The sequence below is a fragment of the Telopea speciosissima genome, chromosome 7 (assembly GCF_018873765.1).
Source record: "Telopea speciosissima isolate NSW1024214 ecotype Mountain lineage chromosome 7, Tspe_v1, whole genome shotgun sequence".
NCBI lineage: Eukaryota > Viridiplantae > Streptophyta > Magnoliopsida > Proteales > Proteaceae > Telopea > Telopea speciosissima.
The window spans coordinates 26,880,878-26,901,672 of NC_057922.1; the positions used below are offsets into that span (position 1 = coordinate 26,880,878).

The 20,795-nt window shown below is 38.8% G+C and overlaps 2 protein-coding genes across 3 annotated transcripts; both read right to left on the reverse strand.

The window, feature by feature from the left end:
- Nucleotides 1-6,365: 6,365 nt before the first annotated feature.
- On the reverse strand, nt 6,366-7,126 carry LOC122669444 (dCTP pyrophosphatase 1-like). The gene is made up of 2 exons (XM_043866210.1): nt 6,974-7,126; nt 6,366-6,708 (listed from the first exon to the last, which is right to left on the reverse strand). The coding sequence occupies exons 1-2, from the start codon at nt 7,094-7,096 to the stop codon at nt 6,382-6,384; spliced, it is 450 nt and encodes a 149-aa protein (XP_043722145.1). The 5' UTR covers nt 7,097-7,126; the 3' UTR covers nt 6,366-6,381.
- Nucleotides 7,127-16,666: 9,540 nt separating this feature from the next.
- LOC122669856 lies at nt 16,667-17,490 on the reverse strand. 2 transcript variants are annotated; one of them, XM_043866734.1, is made up of 3 exons: nt 17,307-17,490; nt 16,964-17,043; nt 16,667-16,856 (listed from the first exon to the last, which is right to left on the reverse strand). In XM_043866734.1, exons 1-3 carry the CDS (start codon nt 17,380-17,382, stop codon nt 16,668-16,670), a joined length of 345 nt encoding a protein of 114 aa, XP_043722669.1. In that variant the 5' UTR covers nt 17,383-17,490; the 3' UTR covers nt 16,667. The 2 variants fall into 2 exon arrangements, with proteins under 2 accessions (XP_043722669.1, XP_043722668.1); XM_043866733.1 differs by having other exon boundaries at nt 16,955-17,043.
- Between the last annotated feature and the right edge of the window lie 3,305 nt (nt 17,491-20,795).

Sequence of the window (20,795 nt, forward strand, 5' to 3'; positions counted from 1 at the left end):
TCCTGATCTGATCCGATCTAGCCGATACCGAGATCACGAACCATGCCTCTATTATAATGGTAAAGCCTTTAGGATTAAGGTTTAGAAACGTGAAAACTGGTCAGTTCCGATTGACTCACCAACTCCAATAGTCTGAGTCACTAGTTGGGATTTGGGACTCTAAACCGGTTACTTAAACTAAGATTGTGTTTGATGTGCATTCTTCAAATGGATTCTACATCGATTTCATATTCTCGAATAATAAACACAACTATTTTTATATTGACCTGGAGTAGATACCAAACACACAGCCTAAATGTGAAATGAAAATAGGCAAGATTTAACCTAAGGAATGCTTGAAGCAATAACGCCAGTGAAAGCACATCAGACAAACACACATTATTGTATGGAATGGCAGACAAGACAAAGTTTAAAGCTCCTAGACCCTACAGCCCTCCTTTTCCTTGGGGGATTCTGATACTTAAAAGGGGGCAGTCGAGTTTGACTTAGATCCACCCTTGTATTAAAAAGCTTTAGCTTCTCTATTACTAAATTAAACTGATCTCATCACTTGACCCTTTAGATCATATGAGTCCAGGACCCCATTATCCGTTATTGCAATCTTTTTATCTTATTATTATTATTTTTTCTTATGAGAAACCAAAATACATATTAAAATAGAAAACCTTCTACATTGTCCCACATCGGTTTTAGGTGCTTTGACTATCAAGTATAAGAGTCACAAGAGGTTATCCCACTTTGCCATTTCACATTGAATCAATTGATTTTAAGATAGAACCTTAATATGGTATCAGAGTGGGTATATTGGAACTCTGTTGATGATGGACCCTACTCCGCCAAGAAGATAGAGCCCAAAAGGCCTGCACGTAAGCAAAGGAGCATTGAAGTAATCATCACATCGGCTGTGGATACTTGGACTAACCAGCAAACCATATATGGTCAAAGGTCGGCATTCTTCTTGTTATCTTCTTCATCTACAAAATTTAGAATTGTGTACAGCTCCGCTACTAAAGTAAACTATTCCTTCCATCACTTTGTGGGCATATATTGAGATCAGCATATACGTCCATGACCCATTACCCATTACTGCATTCTTGTTTTCTTCCTCTCAAAAGCAAAATTCATTCATTTTCATGGGCTATTCTCTTCTACATTTAGGAGATTAATTCTCACCAAATCAGAATTATTTTGGTGAACCCCCTATTCACTCTTGCATCAAAGTCAACTCAACTGGATAGACCTTATCTCGGCAGCTATTTGGATCAGAGACAAGAATCACGTTCTCTATACCAACTCTGCTAATTTCTTTGGGGAGGGGGGAGGAACAGAGAAATGAAGTTTCCCTGCACATCTGGAGATGTACATTCTTTGCCATCATCTCAAACTACAGTTGCTTAAAACTTGTATCAAAGAAAAGGCAGCAGGAAAACAAAATTAATATTGCTTCCTTCGGTCCTCTTTAAACATACATGCTCAACCAAGGATTCGGATCCCATACATAAGCGTCGGTATCTTCTACTGCCGAGCTGCTCCTATTATCGTATGCACCCCAGACATAGCAAGATGGCGAAAAGACGATTTGGGTTGAGATCTAAATGAAGAATGACAAAACCTTAGGCTTTTCCATTGTAGCGTAATTTATGGTAAGTAATTTCCTGTCTAGGAGTGTGGCTTAAGTCAGCATTCCCATGTGTCTATTTCTCTCCTCTTCAAAATAAAGTGGCAGAAGTGTCTTTTCATATGGAGAGAAGAGAAAAAAACTCATAGGAGTGCCGACGTAGGCCACACTCCCGAACAGAGTTCTTTTTCCCAAATTGACAATCCCTCTTATTTCCTCTCCACTCTAATGAGTTTAATGAATTCACCATTCATTATTCAAATACTGAACCACCCCCAATGACGATTTTGAGCCTCTGTTATCTCCCACGTGTACACATCTCATTTTGTCACCTAGAGGATGTACACATCAGTGAAAAAGGTGTTCTATGATGTATATGAATTTTATTTGAGTGGTCTTTGTATATCCTCTTGCTTCATTTGGGACCATTCTAAGAATTTGGTGAAAATTAAACAAAATACCTCTAATTAGGTTGATCAAGACAAAACCAGGTCAGGTGACCTTGAAATCAGTCTCATGTTTTAATATATTTCATCATATAAATCCTTGTGTTCAAAAATAGTTTAAAAACAATTTGATTCACTTATTATTTTATGCAATTTTCTCTTGAGGGACCCACTTTTTAAAAATTGAAAGGACTCTTGATTTTCATAAAAGGGACAGTTTTCATACAGGGCTCTCGGTTGTGCAAGCCATGCATGTGAGAGAGTGGGAGTTTCGAGGCTTTAATAGGGGTGGAGGGTTTATGACTTCTCCAACTCCATGTGAGAGGGGACATGACTGTACATGCTTGCACGGCCATGTATGAAATCTTTGGTCTTTCATAAAATTGAATAGTATTTAAAAAAGCTTTCTACTGACATTTGATTAATCAAATTTGAATCAAAGGCTTGCAAATTATGATTTTTTTAAGGGTTGGTTTTCAAGGTACTATTGGGTTTTAAAATTTTAAATTTATTGAACCAATAGCCGATCATTTCAGAGTGCACCACACATGACCAAGTAACATTCTTTCTCCCTAAAATATGTTAAATTTTTAAGGAAAACAGAGAGGCGAGTAGGAGTTCATGATCTCCCATCGGAGGAATGTGGCTCTCTCTCTCTCTCTCTCTCTCTCTCGCTTTGTTTATTCAATTTCAATTTCTATCTTAATTGAAATATTGTATTCAGGACCTTTTCCTATATTAGAGAGAATGAGAAGAATTTTTTCCCTGTCCGATTCCTTGTCCGGTACAGTTGTCAAGTTCCTCTCATAGGGAGGTGAAAATGATGACTTAACCTCACTCGGGCAGTATGTTCAGGTAGGGGGTTAGGTCATCATTTCCGACCCCCTATGAGAAAAACTGGACAACTGTACCGAGCAGCGAACCATAGAGGATAATGATCCGAATGAGAAACCCCCGAGAATATTGGTGAGCCAATTAGACCTCATATACCACATGCACAAGTTTGTGCGTGCGACAAGGTTTTAAAATTCAGTAAACAGATGATACCTAGACGTAGTCTTCAGTAAACAACCAGGGTTCGTTGCAACAAGGTTTTAAAATTCAAATAAGGTATGAGAGGCATGGTTTGAAGAATCGGTATTGGATCGGTTGATTTGTATTGGTATTAGTATAGATCAATATCGATTCTTAATCAATCTCATATCAGTACGTGGATCGGATTCAGCCCTTTAGCTTTTCGTCTTCTCCAATTCTTCCTTCATCATGCAACACAAACAGTGTAACTGTAGCACCACCCCAGTACTCTTCAATACATCTCCACTACGAATGTAAATGGATAGCTAAAAATCCGTATTGGAATTATGTTTATCCATTGAGGGGAATTTGTATTTGAAAAATAGGTTTCAATAAACTATCCAAATCTTTTTGAAACCAAATCGGATGCAAATATGGATAGCATTATATTTGATTCGTATTTGATACCATATACATCCTTTTTTCAGTCCTTCCATATCATTGTGTTTTGGAATATGATCTTCTTTTCTATTCTTCGTTGGGCTTTATAAGGGATTTAGGCTGCGTTTGGTATGCATTCCAAGTCGATTTCGCATTCTCAGATGATAAAATAAAAATAGTTATTTTTATCATCCTAGAATGCATTCATACCAAACACAACCTAATGTTCCAAATATGGTGTTCATTTGTCTAAATCCAAGTTAGTATTGGCCACTTCAATGAGACTCTAAGCTAGCAAACTGTGCCCATGCCTTAGTTTTAATTGGGTTTTCTATTGCTTGTAAATAATCCTTTGCCAAAGCTACAAACCAATACTATATTCCTCAGCTATATATCTTGGCCATAAATTTAGAGCTGTTACTTGGGTCAGTCTACCTTGAGTCCTGTTGTGCTCAGCATAAAACTGATTTGATTGGCCTGGCCAATCTTGGGCCTAGAAATGTCTATACTTAAAGAGTGTTTAATTAACCAACTCAAAAGCTCAAGCTTTTAGGGGGAGAAACTCAACTCCTATATGAAGACATTTAATGTCCAAAAGATTTCTAATATGGGATTATTCCCAAGAACTTGGGCTGAGTTTTTTGGGCCTCATGATGGGCTTAGGTTGACAAAACAATACCCAAGATCGGGTTTGGTTGGGCTCAGGTCGATGACCTCTACCACCCGAAACAACCCCAAACTGATCAAACCCGAAATCTTCATGTACATATATATATACACATATATGTACATTTTTGGGTAAATATACATGTATATGTACACATATATGAATAAGGCATGTATTATCTGATGAAAGTAGGTTATCACTATATACCAGTGATTAGGGGATTTATTAGTTTGGATTTATTACGACAGAAATGACCCTTGGATGATCATTTGACAATTACTCCCTTAATACTATATCAAATTGATTGGAATAAAATGAAAATGTAAGTAGACTCACCTAACTTTCAAAAGTCCTACAAAATCTATCAAGATGATGTTCTTGAGTTTAGGACGGCTGGCCTCCAAGTTGTAGTGAAAAATAAAGAATTCCTATGCTATTTGGATATTCTAGGCTTTCTAGGGATTTTTGGACTTAATTTCTAAGGCTTTCCTTGGTTTGTAAGATTTCTAAAGATTTTTTTCGAGATTTTCGTATTTTTTTTGGATTTTCCCATGATTTAAGGGGCATTATGGTAATTTTTCCACCTTACTACGGTATGTGGCAGTTGTTTTGTGTATCCCTGTATCTGGGTCCAGGGACAATGCACTACACATGTTCAAGTAATGTTCTTTCTCCCTTTAATAATTTTAAAAGGGTAAATTACAGATCACCCCCTGGTTTTTGAAAAAACTCAAATCACCCCCTGGTTTAGACCCCAAAATGATAAATTAGTCCCTAACGTTAGTTTTATGCTGTTAAGTGATGATGTCAGCTAATTAAATAAATTTAAATCCCTAAACTACCCTTGACCAATGTTGAAGATGAAGGAAAGGTAGTATTGTAAATTTAATTCTAATGTTTTAATACAAGGGTAAAATAGTCCTTTAACACCAATAACTAACAGCAGACTAATACCGTTACTATAGAGGGAACATTTGAGTTTTTTCAAAAACCAAAGGGTGATTTGAGTTTCGATTAAAAACCAAGGGGTGATCTATAATTTACCCATTTTAAACTATAGAAGGTATAACTTCCCCTTATATTAGAGGAATTTGGGTCCTCTAAAGCGCAATAGGGTTTGTAGCACACCATCCGACGACTCACAGTGCTTGGGCATGCAGCCCAACACACAAAAAGGTATAACTTCCCCTTATATTAGAGGGATTTGGGTCCTCTGTAGCGCAATAGGATTTGTAACGCACCATCCGACGGCTCGCAGTGTTTGGGCATGCAGCCCAACACACAAGCAGGGTGTTGGGTTGCTTGCCCAAGCACTGTGGGCTGTTGGATCCCTGTGGCGCTACAGAGGAGCCCAACACATCTTAGAGTGCCCAATGCTTTTTTCTTTGGTAAAGCTTAGAATAACAATTCAATCGTTATCATAAGTATAGTGACAAATTAAGGTGCCTACAATGGAAGAAAAGGGATTGTGTTATGAGCTTCAATGGGGATTTGGCCAGAAGAAGTCTCGGAGGCCAAACATGGAAAAAGCTCCCAAATCTAAATATGGTAAAAGAAGATCTCTTTCTTTTCTCCCAATTTTTATTTTGATATGTTGTGATATGATCTGATCAGCCACCACCTTCCCCATTGCACATTTGCAGTATCAGTTCTACACTCCTGACTCCTGAGTCTAACTTCCCCTAACATTAGCATTAGGATTTCAATTTCATTAATTCATTCATAAATTCAAATTTTTCAAAAAGCCAGAAACCCTACTAAAATCCAAACATCCAAAAGTGTATTCAAAGTGATGCCCTAGAAAGTAGAAACCCTAATTCCAAGCAAATGTTAACAAATTTACATCAAGAGGAATTCTGTCTACATCAATTCCATTTTTTTTTCTCCTGATATCAGTCATCACCGCCATATCCATATCAGTCATCACTCATCAGATTCCAGAGGGACTCGCTTTTGGCTGCCAATACATTAACCAAATCTTTGAGAATAAACACCAAAGCACGCCACCCCAGATTGTGTTCATGCAGGCCATCTTCTATTCTCCTTTTTACCAACCCAACCAAACTCAGATAAACCCAAGAAAAAAAAAGGCAGAAAAGTTTTTAAAAGAATTAAGAGTCTAACAATTCTATAACAAGATCTAATAATAAAATCCCTAGAGCCCTATAAACAAAGTTACCCATATGGGAAAAAGATCAAACGTCTTCAGAGCAGCTCTTGTTGCTTTCACCTTCGTTGTCAGTGGTGGTGGTGGTGGTGGTTGTGGCGGCGATTTGGGTGTGTTTCTTTGAAGAACTCTTACAGAGCTTAACTGGGTACTTAATGGCGTTAAGCTCAACCTTACGAAGGGCAGCTTTACCGAGATCAACTCCACAGATATCACTGAGCCTGACGAGGTATAGCAGAACGTCTGAAAGTTCCTCCCCAAGGTGATCTTTCTCTTCTTCTTTCCAATCTGGCAGACCCTTTGGTACCTCTCCTTTCCACTGGAAAATCTCAGATAACTCTCCCACTTCTCCCACCTGAAAAATATCAAATAGCAAGCAAATCTAACCTTTTCCTTTATCTAAATGAAAGCATTTAAAAGAAGAAACCCACCATGAACTAATAAGGAGAAAACTATTTCAAGGTGAATAGGCAATTACGGAGATTTATCTTCATTTTCTTCATCCAGGTTCATGGAATGATTAAACCCAGATGATAGGAAAGCTACGACTGACGCAAAGAGGGAAAACTAAGAGATTCCAGAAATGGGTATTAGGGATTTGAGGGTATTATTGAAGTTACCAGAGCCAGAAGGAGATTTCTAGGGCTGTGGAACTTATCCCAGTCTCTTTCTCTCGCAAAATCCGCCATTTTATTCTTCAGCTCCTCGAGCGTAACACCCTCACCTTGTGAAACCTCTGTCATCTCTCTCTCTCTCTCTCTCTATCAATGGGTTATGCAGTAGACGAATAGATGGGAATGTAGAACAGCTATAAAGAAGCTGTGTGAATGGACAAACGAGAAAAATGGTCTCTATTTAAGGCAAATGGAAATTAAGACTTAGAAAAGGTTTTCTTTCTTTTCTATATCTTTCCTTCGTGTCTCTACCGTCGAATAAAGGGAATGATCAGAGCGGAGGGACACCTTTTTATGGAAAGTGAGTTGTTCTCTCTTCTATGTGTGTAAATGGACTTCTAATTGCTCTCCATTGCTGTGATTTTGCCACCTGTTAATATGGGCGGCTAGGATTCTCGCCTTGATTCTTGGCGCTTCTTTTATTTTTTTGGAATCCATATATGTTCTTCCAGCTCTTCTGTCTTCCCACTTTCCTTTTCCAACTAATTCATTCCAATCTTTAACCAAAAAAACAAAAAAACTAATTCATTCCAAATTTCCAATCCATGTAGCCAGTGGCCAGTAACCACTAACCAGTAAGAAAGGAGAAGGAAAAAACATGTCTCTTTTGAAGGACCCACCTCTGTGTATCGGTATTGGTATTGGTATTGGATTATCTAATGTGACCGATACTGCACGGTTTTGAAGATGATTGATATTGATACCTGGCTGATATCGGATCAGTGAAACAAAGAAAGAGTAATCCTGAAATTCGTGTAAAAAGGGTATATAGATACTGTAATTGATATAGTGGAAATGTATATTGGTGAGGTTGTAATTTTTTTTTTGGGAGAATGTTCTTCGTGCCGCAGTGTAGGTTGCGCCCAGGCACATGGGGCTGTCACTCAGAGGGTAAGGTGGTCTTTGCGCCCACCCCTATGTGCCTGGGCGCAACCTGTGTTGCGGGACAAAGAACAGCACCCCCTTTTTTTTTTCATTTTATTTGTTTCATCAGGTTATTCCCAAAATACTGAAAACGTATACGAATCAAATGAAACCAAATAAGCACTGGATAAATTCAAAACCGATTGGATTTCAATTTGAGATTATGAAAACTATTCGATTTTGATTTGTTCATATTATATCTTGAACCAAAAACCAAACCAATTGACACCCTTAATGAATTGGATTGGATATTTCAACAATAATCTTCATCCTCCCCGTCTAATTATTGGATTCTTGTGGGTTCTGAATTTGAGCATAACTTTCAATGTTGAATATGATTTGTGTAGTGGGTTAGGTTCTAATTTCAGTTTCAAAGTTGCACTATAAGTGAAAGGGATCAACCTTTAGGCCTAAGGAGGGGTGTTCAACTGTTCATCCCTGACCCGACCCACAATTGTGCTTGTTTTGCCTAGACTCACTTGTTAATTGATGCTCACGAATTGATTATCAGAATGGGTCGGGTTTAACCCGGACAATCCCTATGAAAAAAGGGAGTCAAAGGGTCAATGTCATTATTTATTTTCAAAAAGGAGGGAAGGTTACCAAATTAAACAAGTAAGCATGATAGTGTTGTCTTGAAAATGGAGTACTATTCAATTGGAGGTCAATAGAAAACATACACGTAAGATCTTTTAACTTTATACTCAGATATTTTTTTAAGAAAAAAGAATTTTATCTCGGAGCATGAAGTATCCCAACACTCTCATGTGTATATTTCTTTCCTCCCCCATATGATAAGACATCTCGGATAGAGAACTATTTTCCATTAATTTTTTTGGAAATATTTTTCTGTCCGTGAGTGTGGCCTATGCTAGTACTCTCATGTAGCGTTGGGCTCCTCTATAGCACGACATGGTGTGTAGTGCTCATCCAACGGCTCATAGTGCTTGGGCACGTGGCCCAACACCCCGCCTGTGTGTTGGGTTACGTGCCCAAGCACTATGAGCCGTCAGATGGTACGCTACACATCATGTCGCGCTATAGAGGACCCAAATCCCTCTCATGTGTCTATCTCTTTTTCTCCTCAAAATAAGGGGATATGGTTGTGTTTTCATATGGAGAGGAGAGAGATAGACTCATAGGATAGGCCACACTCCTGAACATAGTTCTTTTTTCCTATTTTTTTAAGGATTGAGCTCCTTATCTGGCTGTGTAGGGAGTGTTGGCGTAAGCCACATTCTTGGACAGAGTTCTTTTTCCCTTTTTTTTTAAGTGATTGTGTTCCTTATATGGGCATAGTGTACGCCAAGACTCCCCTGTGTCTATCTCTCTCCTTCCAGAACCACTTCCCATTTTTTTTAGGGATTGAGCTCCTTATCTGGTTGTGTAGCATACGCTAGCATTCCCATGTGTCTATCTCTCTCCTCCCACGATAGGGGGCAAATATTATATTTCATAGGTAGGAAGAGAGAGAGATAGACCTTAAAAAAAAGGGGCAAAAAAGGACCTTGTTTGATCGCATGGCCAATGAGAGCATGCCCAGGGGTATCAACATGGATGAGATTGTTTATTTTACATAGGTGGGGCAGTAATTTCGAGTGCTCAAATCATCGGATCACTGATCTTTTTCCATCTCCAATCTCTAATCCTTGGCCTTGGTCTCTATTAAAAAACTTATTGTATAGGCAATTGGACCTATTTCGGGGTATTAAGATTTCCAGACGTGGACCCGAGATTACCCACCTCTTTTTTGCTGATGATACCCTTCTATTCTGTCGTGCAAACTTAGAAGATGTTCATACACTTAGGGCCATCATAAACCTCTTTGAATCCCTCTCGGGCCAACAACTGAACTTACAAAAGAGCAGTATTTATTTTAGCAAAAATACACCCCAGCGGCTCCAGAAGGAGATATGCAATGCCTTGGACATGAAAGTGATGGGACTGTATTCTAAATACCTTGGTACTTCCCTTTTCCCTAACAGATCTAAAACCAGATGCCTGGAACCCATCTTGAACCGGCTCCAAACTAAGCTGGCTGATTGGAAAACAAATTTTCTGTCCCAGGCAGGACGACTTACTCTTATTAAATCGGTCCTTCATTCTATACCGACTTTCCACATGTCTAATCTTCTCTTTCCAAAAACTCTATGTTCCAAGCTTGATGCTGTCAGCTCTGCCTTTTGGATGGGTAAGGCTCAACAGGGAAACGGCTATCCCTTATCTCTTGGGCTGCAATATGTAATCCTAAAAAGGATGGGGGTTTAGGCCTTCGCACTCATTAGGATCATAACTGTACCCTGATTTTAAAGTTATCTTGGCGCCTTCTCACTGAACCTAACTCACTCTGGACTCAATTTCTTAAAGGGAGTATTTCCCCGACCATTCCCTTCTTAACCCCAGAAGGCCTTCAAAACCAGGATCTTGGACTTGGAATAGCATTCGAACTGTTCTCCCAACCCTACGGAGGATGGTACGTTGGCGAGTTGGTGAGGGTTCCTCAATTAATATCTGGGATGATCCTTGGATCCCATCTTCCTCTTTTATCACTTTGAACTAGGTAGTCCAGAGGAATCCTATGTTTAACTCTGTAGATGAACTGTTAAATAACAGATCATGGAATATACCTTTGCTTCACTCTATTTTTCCTTTCCCCATTGTGAATGATATTACATCTATCTCCATCTCCGTTCATCCTTTCCCTGATCATCTTTTTTCCCCATATCCAAAACTGGGAAACCCACCACAAAAAATATAGCCTATTTCATCAAATACCAAAGGCCATCTCACTCCTCACCTCCTACGAGTTGGCTCTGGAACCGGCTTTGGAAATTAAAGATACCCCCAAAATTTCCCCTATTCCTATGGAAAGTACTCCATGATGGTGTACCCACAAAATCAAAACTTTTTGGGCTAGACCAGGCGAGTATGTTGTGTCCTCTCTGTAGAACTGCCTCAAAAATACCCTGGCACTTGTTGTTGTCTTGTGAATTTTCTAAAAGAATTTGGGTTGCAACTCCTCTTGGTATTCGGACTGAATTTCTTACAGGAAACACCTTTACGAAGGCTTGGACCACCCTCTTACAAATGGGAGGTTCATCAAAATCTCATGTTAATACTATCCTCTGCATTGTGTCAATCACATTATAATTCATTTGGACGATGCGAAACCATGTCATGTTTAATGGTAAACAGGTGAATCCTAGGTTGGTTCTCACAAATATTTATAGATGGATTCATGACTTAAATCTTAGTCCATCTGAAGGGGTACCACATCTTGCTGAACCTACTACATGCCTTAATAATAAAGCTGGGTTATCTCCCACCCCAATTACCCAATCCCTTTACATGGACTTGGTTGGGACTGATGCATGCGTTATAATTTCGGACGGCAGTTATTGTCCATCTTCTTCTCAAGGGGGTTGGGGATGTCTAATCATCTATAACCGAACATGTTTTGCATCTTCTATGAATTATGGTGCTGTAGGGTCAGCACAAGAAGCCGAGTTACGAGGGCTACAAGAAGGGCTCCAGCAAGCACTTCCATTGGCAGGACAACAAATGAGTGTGTGGACTGATTCGCAGGAGATCGGGAATTGGCTTACCTCCCCGGAAGAACATCCTTGGCCTTATGAAGTTCTTACATGGTTGCATGACATATCTTTTCTCATTTCAAGAATTGGGTCTGTACATATTTTAAAACAACCTAGATCTTTTCTTGCCCCTGTTGATAGGCTTGCTAAATTTGCTAGGATTAACTTAGTCTCCTCCAACTGTTCGGAAAACAATGTTACCATTATGTTCTAATTAATAGTACTTTTCTTCACCAAAAAAAAATATAGGACCTGATATTTCCTTTACGACTAAGGGGGATCCTTTTTTTTTTGTAGTAGCTGTTACCTTGGCTAAATTTGCTCAATCTACAAAATCAATGTATATACTCTCTAAGTAATTTTAATATATTTTATTTTCTCATAAAAGAAAAAAAAAACGGTGTAATGTGGGAGATTCACCCACATTGTCCCACATTAGCATTGTAGGGAACCTCTCCTTAAATTTGAAATGGTTAAGAGTTCTCTTAGCCATCAGGGTACCTATGCTACCTTATCTTACAGATAATTCTTTATTCATTTTTTAGAAAGAAAAAAAAAAAATTTTGTGAAAAAATTAAAAATTTTTTTTTTTTTTTGGGACTCACATAATCAGATGATCATGATGCACTTTTAGGGGCAAAATAGGAACAAAAAATAGAGGACAATTTCAGTGATTCATCCAATATGGGGGCGAAATTTATTCCATGAATGGTCTAGTGAATTCTCCTAAAAATAATTAGGCCAAAGGTTTTGTGCACAGTGATACACTATGTACGATCGCACACAAAACTTGAGATTAGGATAATAGGGTGTCGAAATGACCCAAAACCCTTCCCCCTATTTGAAAAAATAAAGAATGATTTTTTTTTTCTATATTCTGTGCATGAAAGCTAGTGTCACACAAAGTTCAAAAAAACTGCCAACCAAGGATCTTTGTCCCCTCCAGTTCCTTGTCCGATCAGTTCCGCCAATACTTATAATAAGGAGCGGCACAATGACCACCCTACCCCTGCCCAAACACTCTATTCGGGTGGGGTCCACCCCCTTATTACAAGCACTGGGGAAATTGGGCCAGGCAAGGAATCTTTTTTGTTTTTTTTTTTTTTGTGTTTTTTGATGCAAGGCAGGGCTGGGAACTGGAGGAGAAAAGTTTCCGCCAACTTGTAACTTGTTGTGGGAGTGTATGTTGCTTTTTAGATATAATAAGGATTTAATTTTCATCTCAACTTTGTCATGGTTTGTACCAATTGGATGGTTCAGATTCAATTCATGTACATGCATTGTGATTTTATCACACTCATTTGATTTTCAAGAAGTTCCATTTATCATGACAAGAGGTCTTTTAGATGGCCTATCAAGGGGCCATTTCCTTTACAGTCCATACAAATGTTGCAATGCTGACGGGTGATTAGGCAATTTTGACAGTTGGATAAGATTAGATACAATCTAAATTGGACACGTGTATTGATATTTTTCCTTTTTATTTTCAGTATTTCAACTGTTTTAGTTGATTTTTCAATAACTTGAATTTTTGTGAATTTTCAGAGCTTTATTTTGGTATATGATCAACTTCAAATTCGTTGTAACTTAACATATGAATAGGAAGTCACTATTTGTTCATGAAACTCGGTATCCACTTAATCAATAGCAAGGTGTGTCAAAACGAAAACTTATACATGATGCAGAAAAACACAACAAAATTGAAAGAAGAAACAATCACAAAACTACAATGCAAGGATATATGTAGTTCGACAAGATACCCACGTCCAAGGAATCATGAGAGTAGTTTCATTAGCAATGGAGAAATGGTTATAAGCTCTTTTCCTCACACCTTTGTGTGTGTACAAAGAATTCTTTGTAACCCTAATAACCCTCATCGCTTCTAATTTATAGGGAAAACAAAAAGATACACTTTTCTGAATTACCCCATGTAAATCCAAAAAAAATTTCCTTGAGGCTGCCACCCCTGAAAATCCACATGGACCCCCAGCTCGACGTGGCCCAAGAAATGAAGATAAACAGCAGGATGTGCCAACCTTCTCCGGGCCTCAAGTCCTAATTATGGAAAACCCACCACCAATGAACCGGGTACGTTTTAGCTCGATTATGGCACCCTGGATCAGGTTTTGGAAAAGAGTGGTGTTTGCTTGGGTTTGGGCTGGTTGAGTTTCAGCTTGGAGGGTCCTTTGCCGAACCCAAACCAGCACACATTTCCTCAGAAGGTAAGAAAATGCATAATAATTATCACCTCCAATTCCTCAATTCTTTTAATAAGGGGAGTGGACCTCACCTTGGGCAGTATTTTCGGGCAGGGGGTAGGGTGATCATTTCTGCCCCCATGTGAGGAATTGGAGGAATTAGAGGGGATAACAATTCGAAAATGCAACCATCAGACCAGCCCATTTTTTAAGCAGCCTGGGCTTGGGCTGGTTTAGATGGATGGAAGGATGCAACTTGGGCTGAATTCTTGCTCAAGTAATGAAATCAACTTCAGAGAGTTGCCGTTCCCTAGATTTGGGCTGAATTGAAGCCCAATATATAAACAAATCAGGCTTGGCATTTTTGTTAGTCATTCCAAGAATAGTTAATATAAGGGAGACGGATCCCCACGCTACCTCTGTGTGAGCGTGTGCATGAAGGGTGAGGGGGGGGGGGGGGTTGTTCTTTCACGCCACACCAATGACAACTTGGAAGATGGTATCATTCACATGGGACCCATATGGTCAAAGGAGGAGAGAGAAAATTAAGAAAAGAACTATGTGAGAAGATGTATGGTACAAATGAGTATACGTATGGAAGGATGGATGTCTCGCATAAAACACTACCTTACCCCTACTTCGTAGAGAGAGGCCGTTTTTTGACTCATACCCGTTCTAAATTGTAATTGAGCAACCTTACCGTCACGCCGAGGTCCACTCTCATTGAAAGTACATCTCATAGCTTTTTTGGTAGAAAATACATTCTCATAGCTAATAATATATTATGAGGTTTAATAAAGTAGATAGAAGATGGTATACTAAATGGGCTATATAAAGGCCAAGCTTGGGTGCCGGAGGTGCCCCTAAAATCCCAAGAAACCCGAGTGTACCCCAAGATCCTGAATTGGATCCAATGAGCGCACCAGCCCAACAGCTGGGCTGGCTGGCACACATCCCTAAGTGTGTGGGGATGTGTGCCAGGCAGCCTGGCCGTCAGATGCCTCATTGGGCCCTCATTGGGGGATGCTTCCAAGGAGAGGAGCCCCACCTTCCTGAATTATGCTTCAGTTTTATTACTAGATTCAGAGACTACAAACCACATAAATATACAGTTTTTTTTTTTGGGCATAGTTTCTACTTCTAGCCCAAAACCCAACTGCAAAAGCGATATAAAATATGGAGAAAAGTTCTTTGCGGGAGAGTGTACCGCTCATACGCAGACACAGTGGAGTTAAAATTACCTCCCCACCCCTATGAACGGCATAAATCCCACACCCCATGCTGCTTCCACTCACATTCTCATTGGCCCTCGTGCACGTACAGGGGCCACGCTCCCCCACATAGAACACTCTCCCATAAAATATTTATTGTGCAAAGAGAAGAAATGAAGAATATTACGGATCTTTTTTGTACTCTTTGGGTTGGTTCTTTGAAGATGGATTGGCTACAAGACTTACTTGGGTAGTTCTGACGGGTCGGAACATATGGCAATGGCTGGGTGATTCAAAGAGTATAAAAAGGGAGAGAAGAGGGTTCAAGCGATTTGGGTTTGAGAGGCAAATCGCAAAGGATATATTGTTTTTCTTCTCTTGTTCTTAGTGAAAATTTGATCTCACTTCGGTGACATAGACGATTTTCTTTTCTTTTCTTGACATCATAAGATAGCCCAAGAGGAGGTGGAAAGAAGAGAGAAGAGAGATATGGAGAGTCCTAAGAAAGAGCATCTTGGGGGCATTTCTGAAAATTGATTGGCATGCCACCAATGTATTTACAAAAATAACCCTTGAGATGCTTTTCCCTTATTGCTTCTGCACTTGCATTGCACGAATTTGGTTGCAGAGCATCCAGGCAATTCCCAAACAGGTTCTTAATAAATTGTACTATGGAATCTACATGCATCTAATGCACTGTGTTCTTAGTACTTTCCATTTGATTGGACCATTGATAGGGTGCTCTGTAACAAATCGATTTTTTGGTACTTAATTTCCATTCACAAACTAAACCTTGAAAATGTTCTTGTTTAGATTAAAAAGGGAAAAAAAAAAAAATGGAATTCAAGAAGGTCCAAAAACAGCAAAGAAGAGCACTATTAATTTCATCTCTCATTTTTTCTCTTGTTTGAGTGAATGAAAAAAATGGCCTTATTCAGAGTCATGGGTTCACATGTGATCCTTTGTAAGTCTTCTTGTGTCCTCTTATTGGGACCACATCCATGTGCCCCCTTTCTTTCATACCCTCACACCATGATAGAATGATAGATAGCCTAGCGTCTCTCATCCAAAGCTTCCATCTAACCTTCTAACAAACAATACTGATAAGAAAATACTCATCAACTAGAAGTCTAGAATGGGTTTTGGTTCATTCCAAAATCAAAATGCATTTTGGGCAGAAAAGTTATTCAGATTGCTTGGTTTATAATCTTGCATTAAAAAAAAAAAAACTCTCTCCACCTTTGTCTTGGTAATAGAAATTTGATAACTATCTCATATTTTGAAAAGAACCCAAATGAGAGAACAACATGATAAGCCCACTGAAACTTATAAGTGATAAAAAAAAATAAAAAAAAATGAGATCTTTTGAGCTTTCTCTGTATCTTTTCCTAAATAAGAGAGAAGTCTTATAATCAGAATTCAGAAACAGTAAAGAATTGCATGTTTCAGGCTTTCAGCATCAAACAAAGATTAATCAATCGACCCAAAATTCAGAGAGTTTCTCATTCACATTCTAACCGCAAATTACAGCTCATAAGAGACCCAATTCAGTGGTTCAACAAACTACACAAGGAACAGGAACACATTAAGTAAGACACAGAAAATCTCCTAAAGTCTATAGCTTCATTCTCTTCTTGCAGGGGTGGTTGCAAATTGCCTACTGAAAGCTTAACATTTCATCTATTTTTCAAGAAAGAACCAATCCAACTGATAATTACCTGTGGCATACACATCTGTAGTGATAAGCACTGTTGATAGGATCATTGGCATCTACTGGTATCTGTTCAGCTTTACACTTGTACTTGCACCCTCTGCATTCGTTGTAAGTGCAGATTGGAGCTGTAGATCCAATCATCAATCTCCTTGAATTCTTTTTCCTCCACACAGCTTCTTCACTAGCACCCTATGAGATTCAGGTAATAAAATTAGAAAACTATAGATGGAACTCTGTATCTATCTACTGGGTAGTTTTTTTTTTGTTTTTTTTATAAATTCTGGATGACTTCTTGCCTGCAAATGCAATTCCTTCTGTGATGGAGATGAATGGGAAGCCCCCTGTTGATGAGGAAGTACTACGTGAGTTGCAAGACCTGCAATACTTAATCAAGTTAAATTTTGTATCCAATAGATGAAAGTGATGGCAATTAGTTAAAATTTTGTAAAATTTGGAATGAAGCTTCAAAATTTGGTTAAGGTACTAACAAAGTAGAACAACATAGGATCTGTGTTTTCAACTTTGCATTGAACCTTATAAGAAGAACACAAAATTGAATACTAGGAAGTTGAGCAGAAACATCAAAGAATGCAAGGAGAATAGGAAATAAAAGCCAGTGTTCTTTTCTCTGAATATTACCTTGGATAAAGAATGATGCAAGAATGAAGGTGAAGGTAAGTGAAACTAAGTAGGTGGAAAGCTTAATGGTGGCCATTAGTTCCCTGAAATATTAGTAGATTGGGAATGGGAGATGATAGATAAATGGTCAGTATGGTCAAGCAATGAGGAGAAGATGAGAGAGAGAGAGAGCTTTGAAGAGCAAATTGGTGTTAAAATCAGAAAGGAGAATCTCTTAATTTTTTGAAGGGATAGTTGGGGTGGCCATGGTTGAATGATAACCATTTGAGATAGACTGTCAAGATCTGCAGAGATTTCTGGAAGCATATCAAAGAGGTCCCCAGATGACAGAGTGCTCAGAGTTCTTCCTATTAATACTGCCAACTCATGGAGGGCTACTCAACAAACTCAATAATCAAATTATAATTGGGATGGAAGTGCCCCAATTTTACCAAATTACCCAGTTTTACAGTTTTATATTTGGCTTTTTTTTGTGTTGATAGTTTTGGTCTTTCAGAGAGATAGAAATGAGGATCTCTAGAAAGTAGGGCTGTAAATGGATAACCGAAAATTCGAATTCGATTCGCATCCGTATCCGTTTAGGGGTATTCGTATTCGATTAGAGATATCCGGAAAAAAATCCAAATATTCCGATAAAAATTCAAATTCGAATACTTAATTATAAAAAATTAAGTAAATAACGATCTTGAGGGTTTTTGAAGATTCAACAGGTTCTAGAATAGGAGGAAAAGAGAATCATGATAAAAAATTATGGATTGAGAGTGAATTGTATCCACTAGGGGGAGGAAGGTTCGGATTACACAAGACAGAGGTATAAACGGATGGTTGAAAATTCGAATTTGATCCGCATCCGAATCCATCCAAATCCGTTTAGAGGTATCCGTATGCGACCAAACAATTTTAAATCCGATTACATCCTATCCATATCCGAGCCAAATCCGATCCATTTACGGCCTACTAGAAAGCCCAGATGAATCTTTCCACCTATGCAAACTGACACTGAGAACTGCATTAAAAAGAAGAACAGCACATATAATAGGCATGTGGCAACTGGCAACTCACATCAAAGAAGTCTTCCTCTTCCTCTGCCACTTTGTTTCTTGGAAGCATATACTGTGACTCTATGAGTGAGGATTTGGGGACAAGATATGAAACCCCCCCCCCCCCCCCAACCAACCTTCTCACTTTAGTAATTAGTGATTCTGAAAAGTTAAATCAAACAACCCCCCAAAGCTATAAAATCAGGATTTGTACCATTTTGAAGATTGGCAGTTGTCTCAGACAGTTTGATGTTTTGCCCCATTAAGATTTCTCATCAATAAAGTTTGCAGCCCAGTGTTTAGGGTGTGTGGCTAGAAATTAACTTCAAATCTTTGAACGATTCTGGTCGTATCTTAGCAACAACCATGACCCAGAGCCCAGAGGGAAGAGGTCCCAGTCTCTAGACCCAATGTAGTACAAAACATGACAGTCTCTAGACCCAATGGTACATAGTTGGTAGAAACCAGAAGTTTCACGGATGGTCATGCCAGTAAGTTGGACCATGGTCCAAGCATTTGGTGATTTGGGTCTGGTCCACACCATAGTTAGTAAATATGTGTATAATACTCATATGTATACATATAATTTTTTTTTTTAAAAATAATGAGAAAGAGAACGCCACTTGATTGCACAGCGCACGCCACCTTTTCTAGGAGATGTATCAGTCATTTCTTGCGCCCCTATGTTTGGGAGCAAGGGCAGCATGTGTTGCGCAACTGGGTGACGATAGCCACAAATTAAACACATATAATACGTCTTTAAAATCCTGATTTCTTTCACCAATCACCCTTTCTTTTTCTCCGTACTAAGATTTCAAACCCTAAATTTCGATTTCGTTCTTCCCTTGTATCGACAACAGTTACAGCAACAAGTCTCCTTCTAAGAGGATTTAGGGATGGAAATGGATGGAATACATATTGGATCTGATTATCCCCTGATCAGATGTATATGGATATTCCTAAACAAATAAAGATTCGAATCAAATCCTGATTTTCAACTATTTGTTTACATCTCTAACTTGTGTAACCCAATGATCGATTCATTTGCTGTATTGGGTAAATTCTGGATTGGCTAATCTCTACAAAAACCCTACCAATGTATGGTGATCATTCCCTTATTTCTTCAATGGCACAATTTCCAAAACTTTTGCAATTAATTTTGTGGTGAAGTTCTATGTAGTGTTGGGAATCTATACCCTAGGTTGAACGCAATGACGAAACAATTTTCAGCACTGTTTGTAATTTTTGGGTACATTGGTGAGCATGAATTCTTCAGTAATACTTTCTTTATTTAACAATTTCCAAAGCAGCAATTAATTTTGTGGTGAAGTCAAAATTGGACTGAAAAATCTTGGAGTCAGATCAACTCAGCACTCATATCCTTCTTCCATGAGTAATGACCCCTCCTTCCTTTGAGCTTTTGGGTATCATAGACGATATCGGTTGCCTTGCAGCTTATACATATTATAGGGAAGTGAATTCTATTGCTCACTCCCTAGCTTGGAACTGGAAGGCCCTGGCAATGCCAAGTATGACAGTTTGGCAGGATCTTTATCCCCTGTAATTTCCTGTCCGGTCCAGTTACTCTAGTGCCCCCTAATAAGGGAGGGGGGCACGACCATTCCACCCCTGCTTGGGAGGGGTCCACCTCCCTCTTATTACAAGCACTAGAGAATTGGATCGAGCAGGAAATTGCAGGAAATAATTTTCCCAGTTTGGCACCTCTGCACGCCTTGGTAGACAATTTGGCTCCTCTCCACTCCTTGGATGCTTGATCTTTGTAATCAGGATGTCTCGCGCTACTCTTGCCCCGTTTTGCAATAAAATTTATTCTTACAAACAAAAAAAAAGGAATGAAAAATCAGACCTCTATGTGGTGATGGGCATCTATACCCTTGGTTGAAGACAATGACAAAACAATTTTCAGTACTGTTGTAATTCTATGCCGTGTTGGGAATCTATACCCTTGGTTTGAAGGCAATGACAAAACAATTTTCAGCACTGTTGTAATTGTTGGATAGATTGGGTAAATTCTGAATTGGCTACAAGTAGACTTTGGTGGCTCATCTCCACAAAAGGCCCTCTAATGTATGGTGATCATTCCCTTTTCTTCAATGGCACAAATTCTTCAATAATACTTTTTTTTAACAATTCCCAAAGCAGCAATTAATTTGTGGTGAAGTCAAAATTGGATTGGAAAATCAGAGAAATGCTTAATGATGTGTAACACATCTTCACAAAGTTTTGAGTGTTACTGTTATCCAAACTCTCATGGGCTTTGTTATTTTAATCAGCATCAAGTCTTCTCCTTGAGAGGAACCCAAAGACCCTTAACTGCTGTTCTACTGAAGATGTAGTCCTCAAAACACCCTCTCCAAGAAAATTTTTATCATCAGAGTTAATTGAAGATCTTGATGAATCTATACACCAATATCACCCACATCGATGA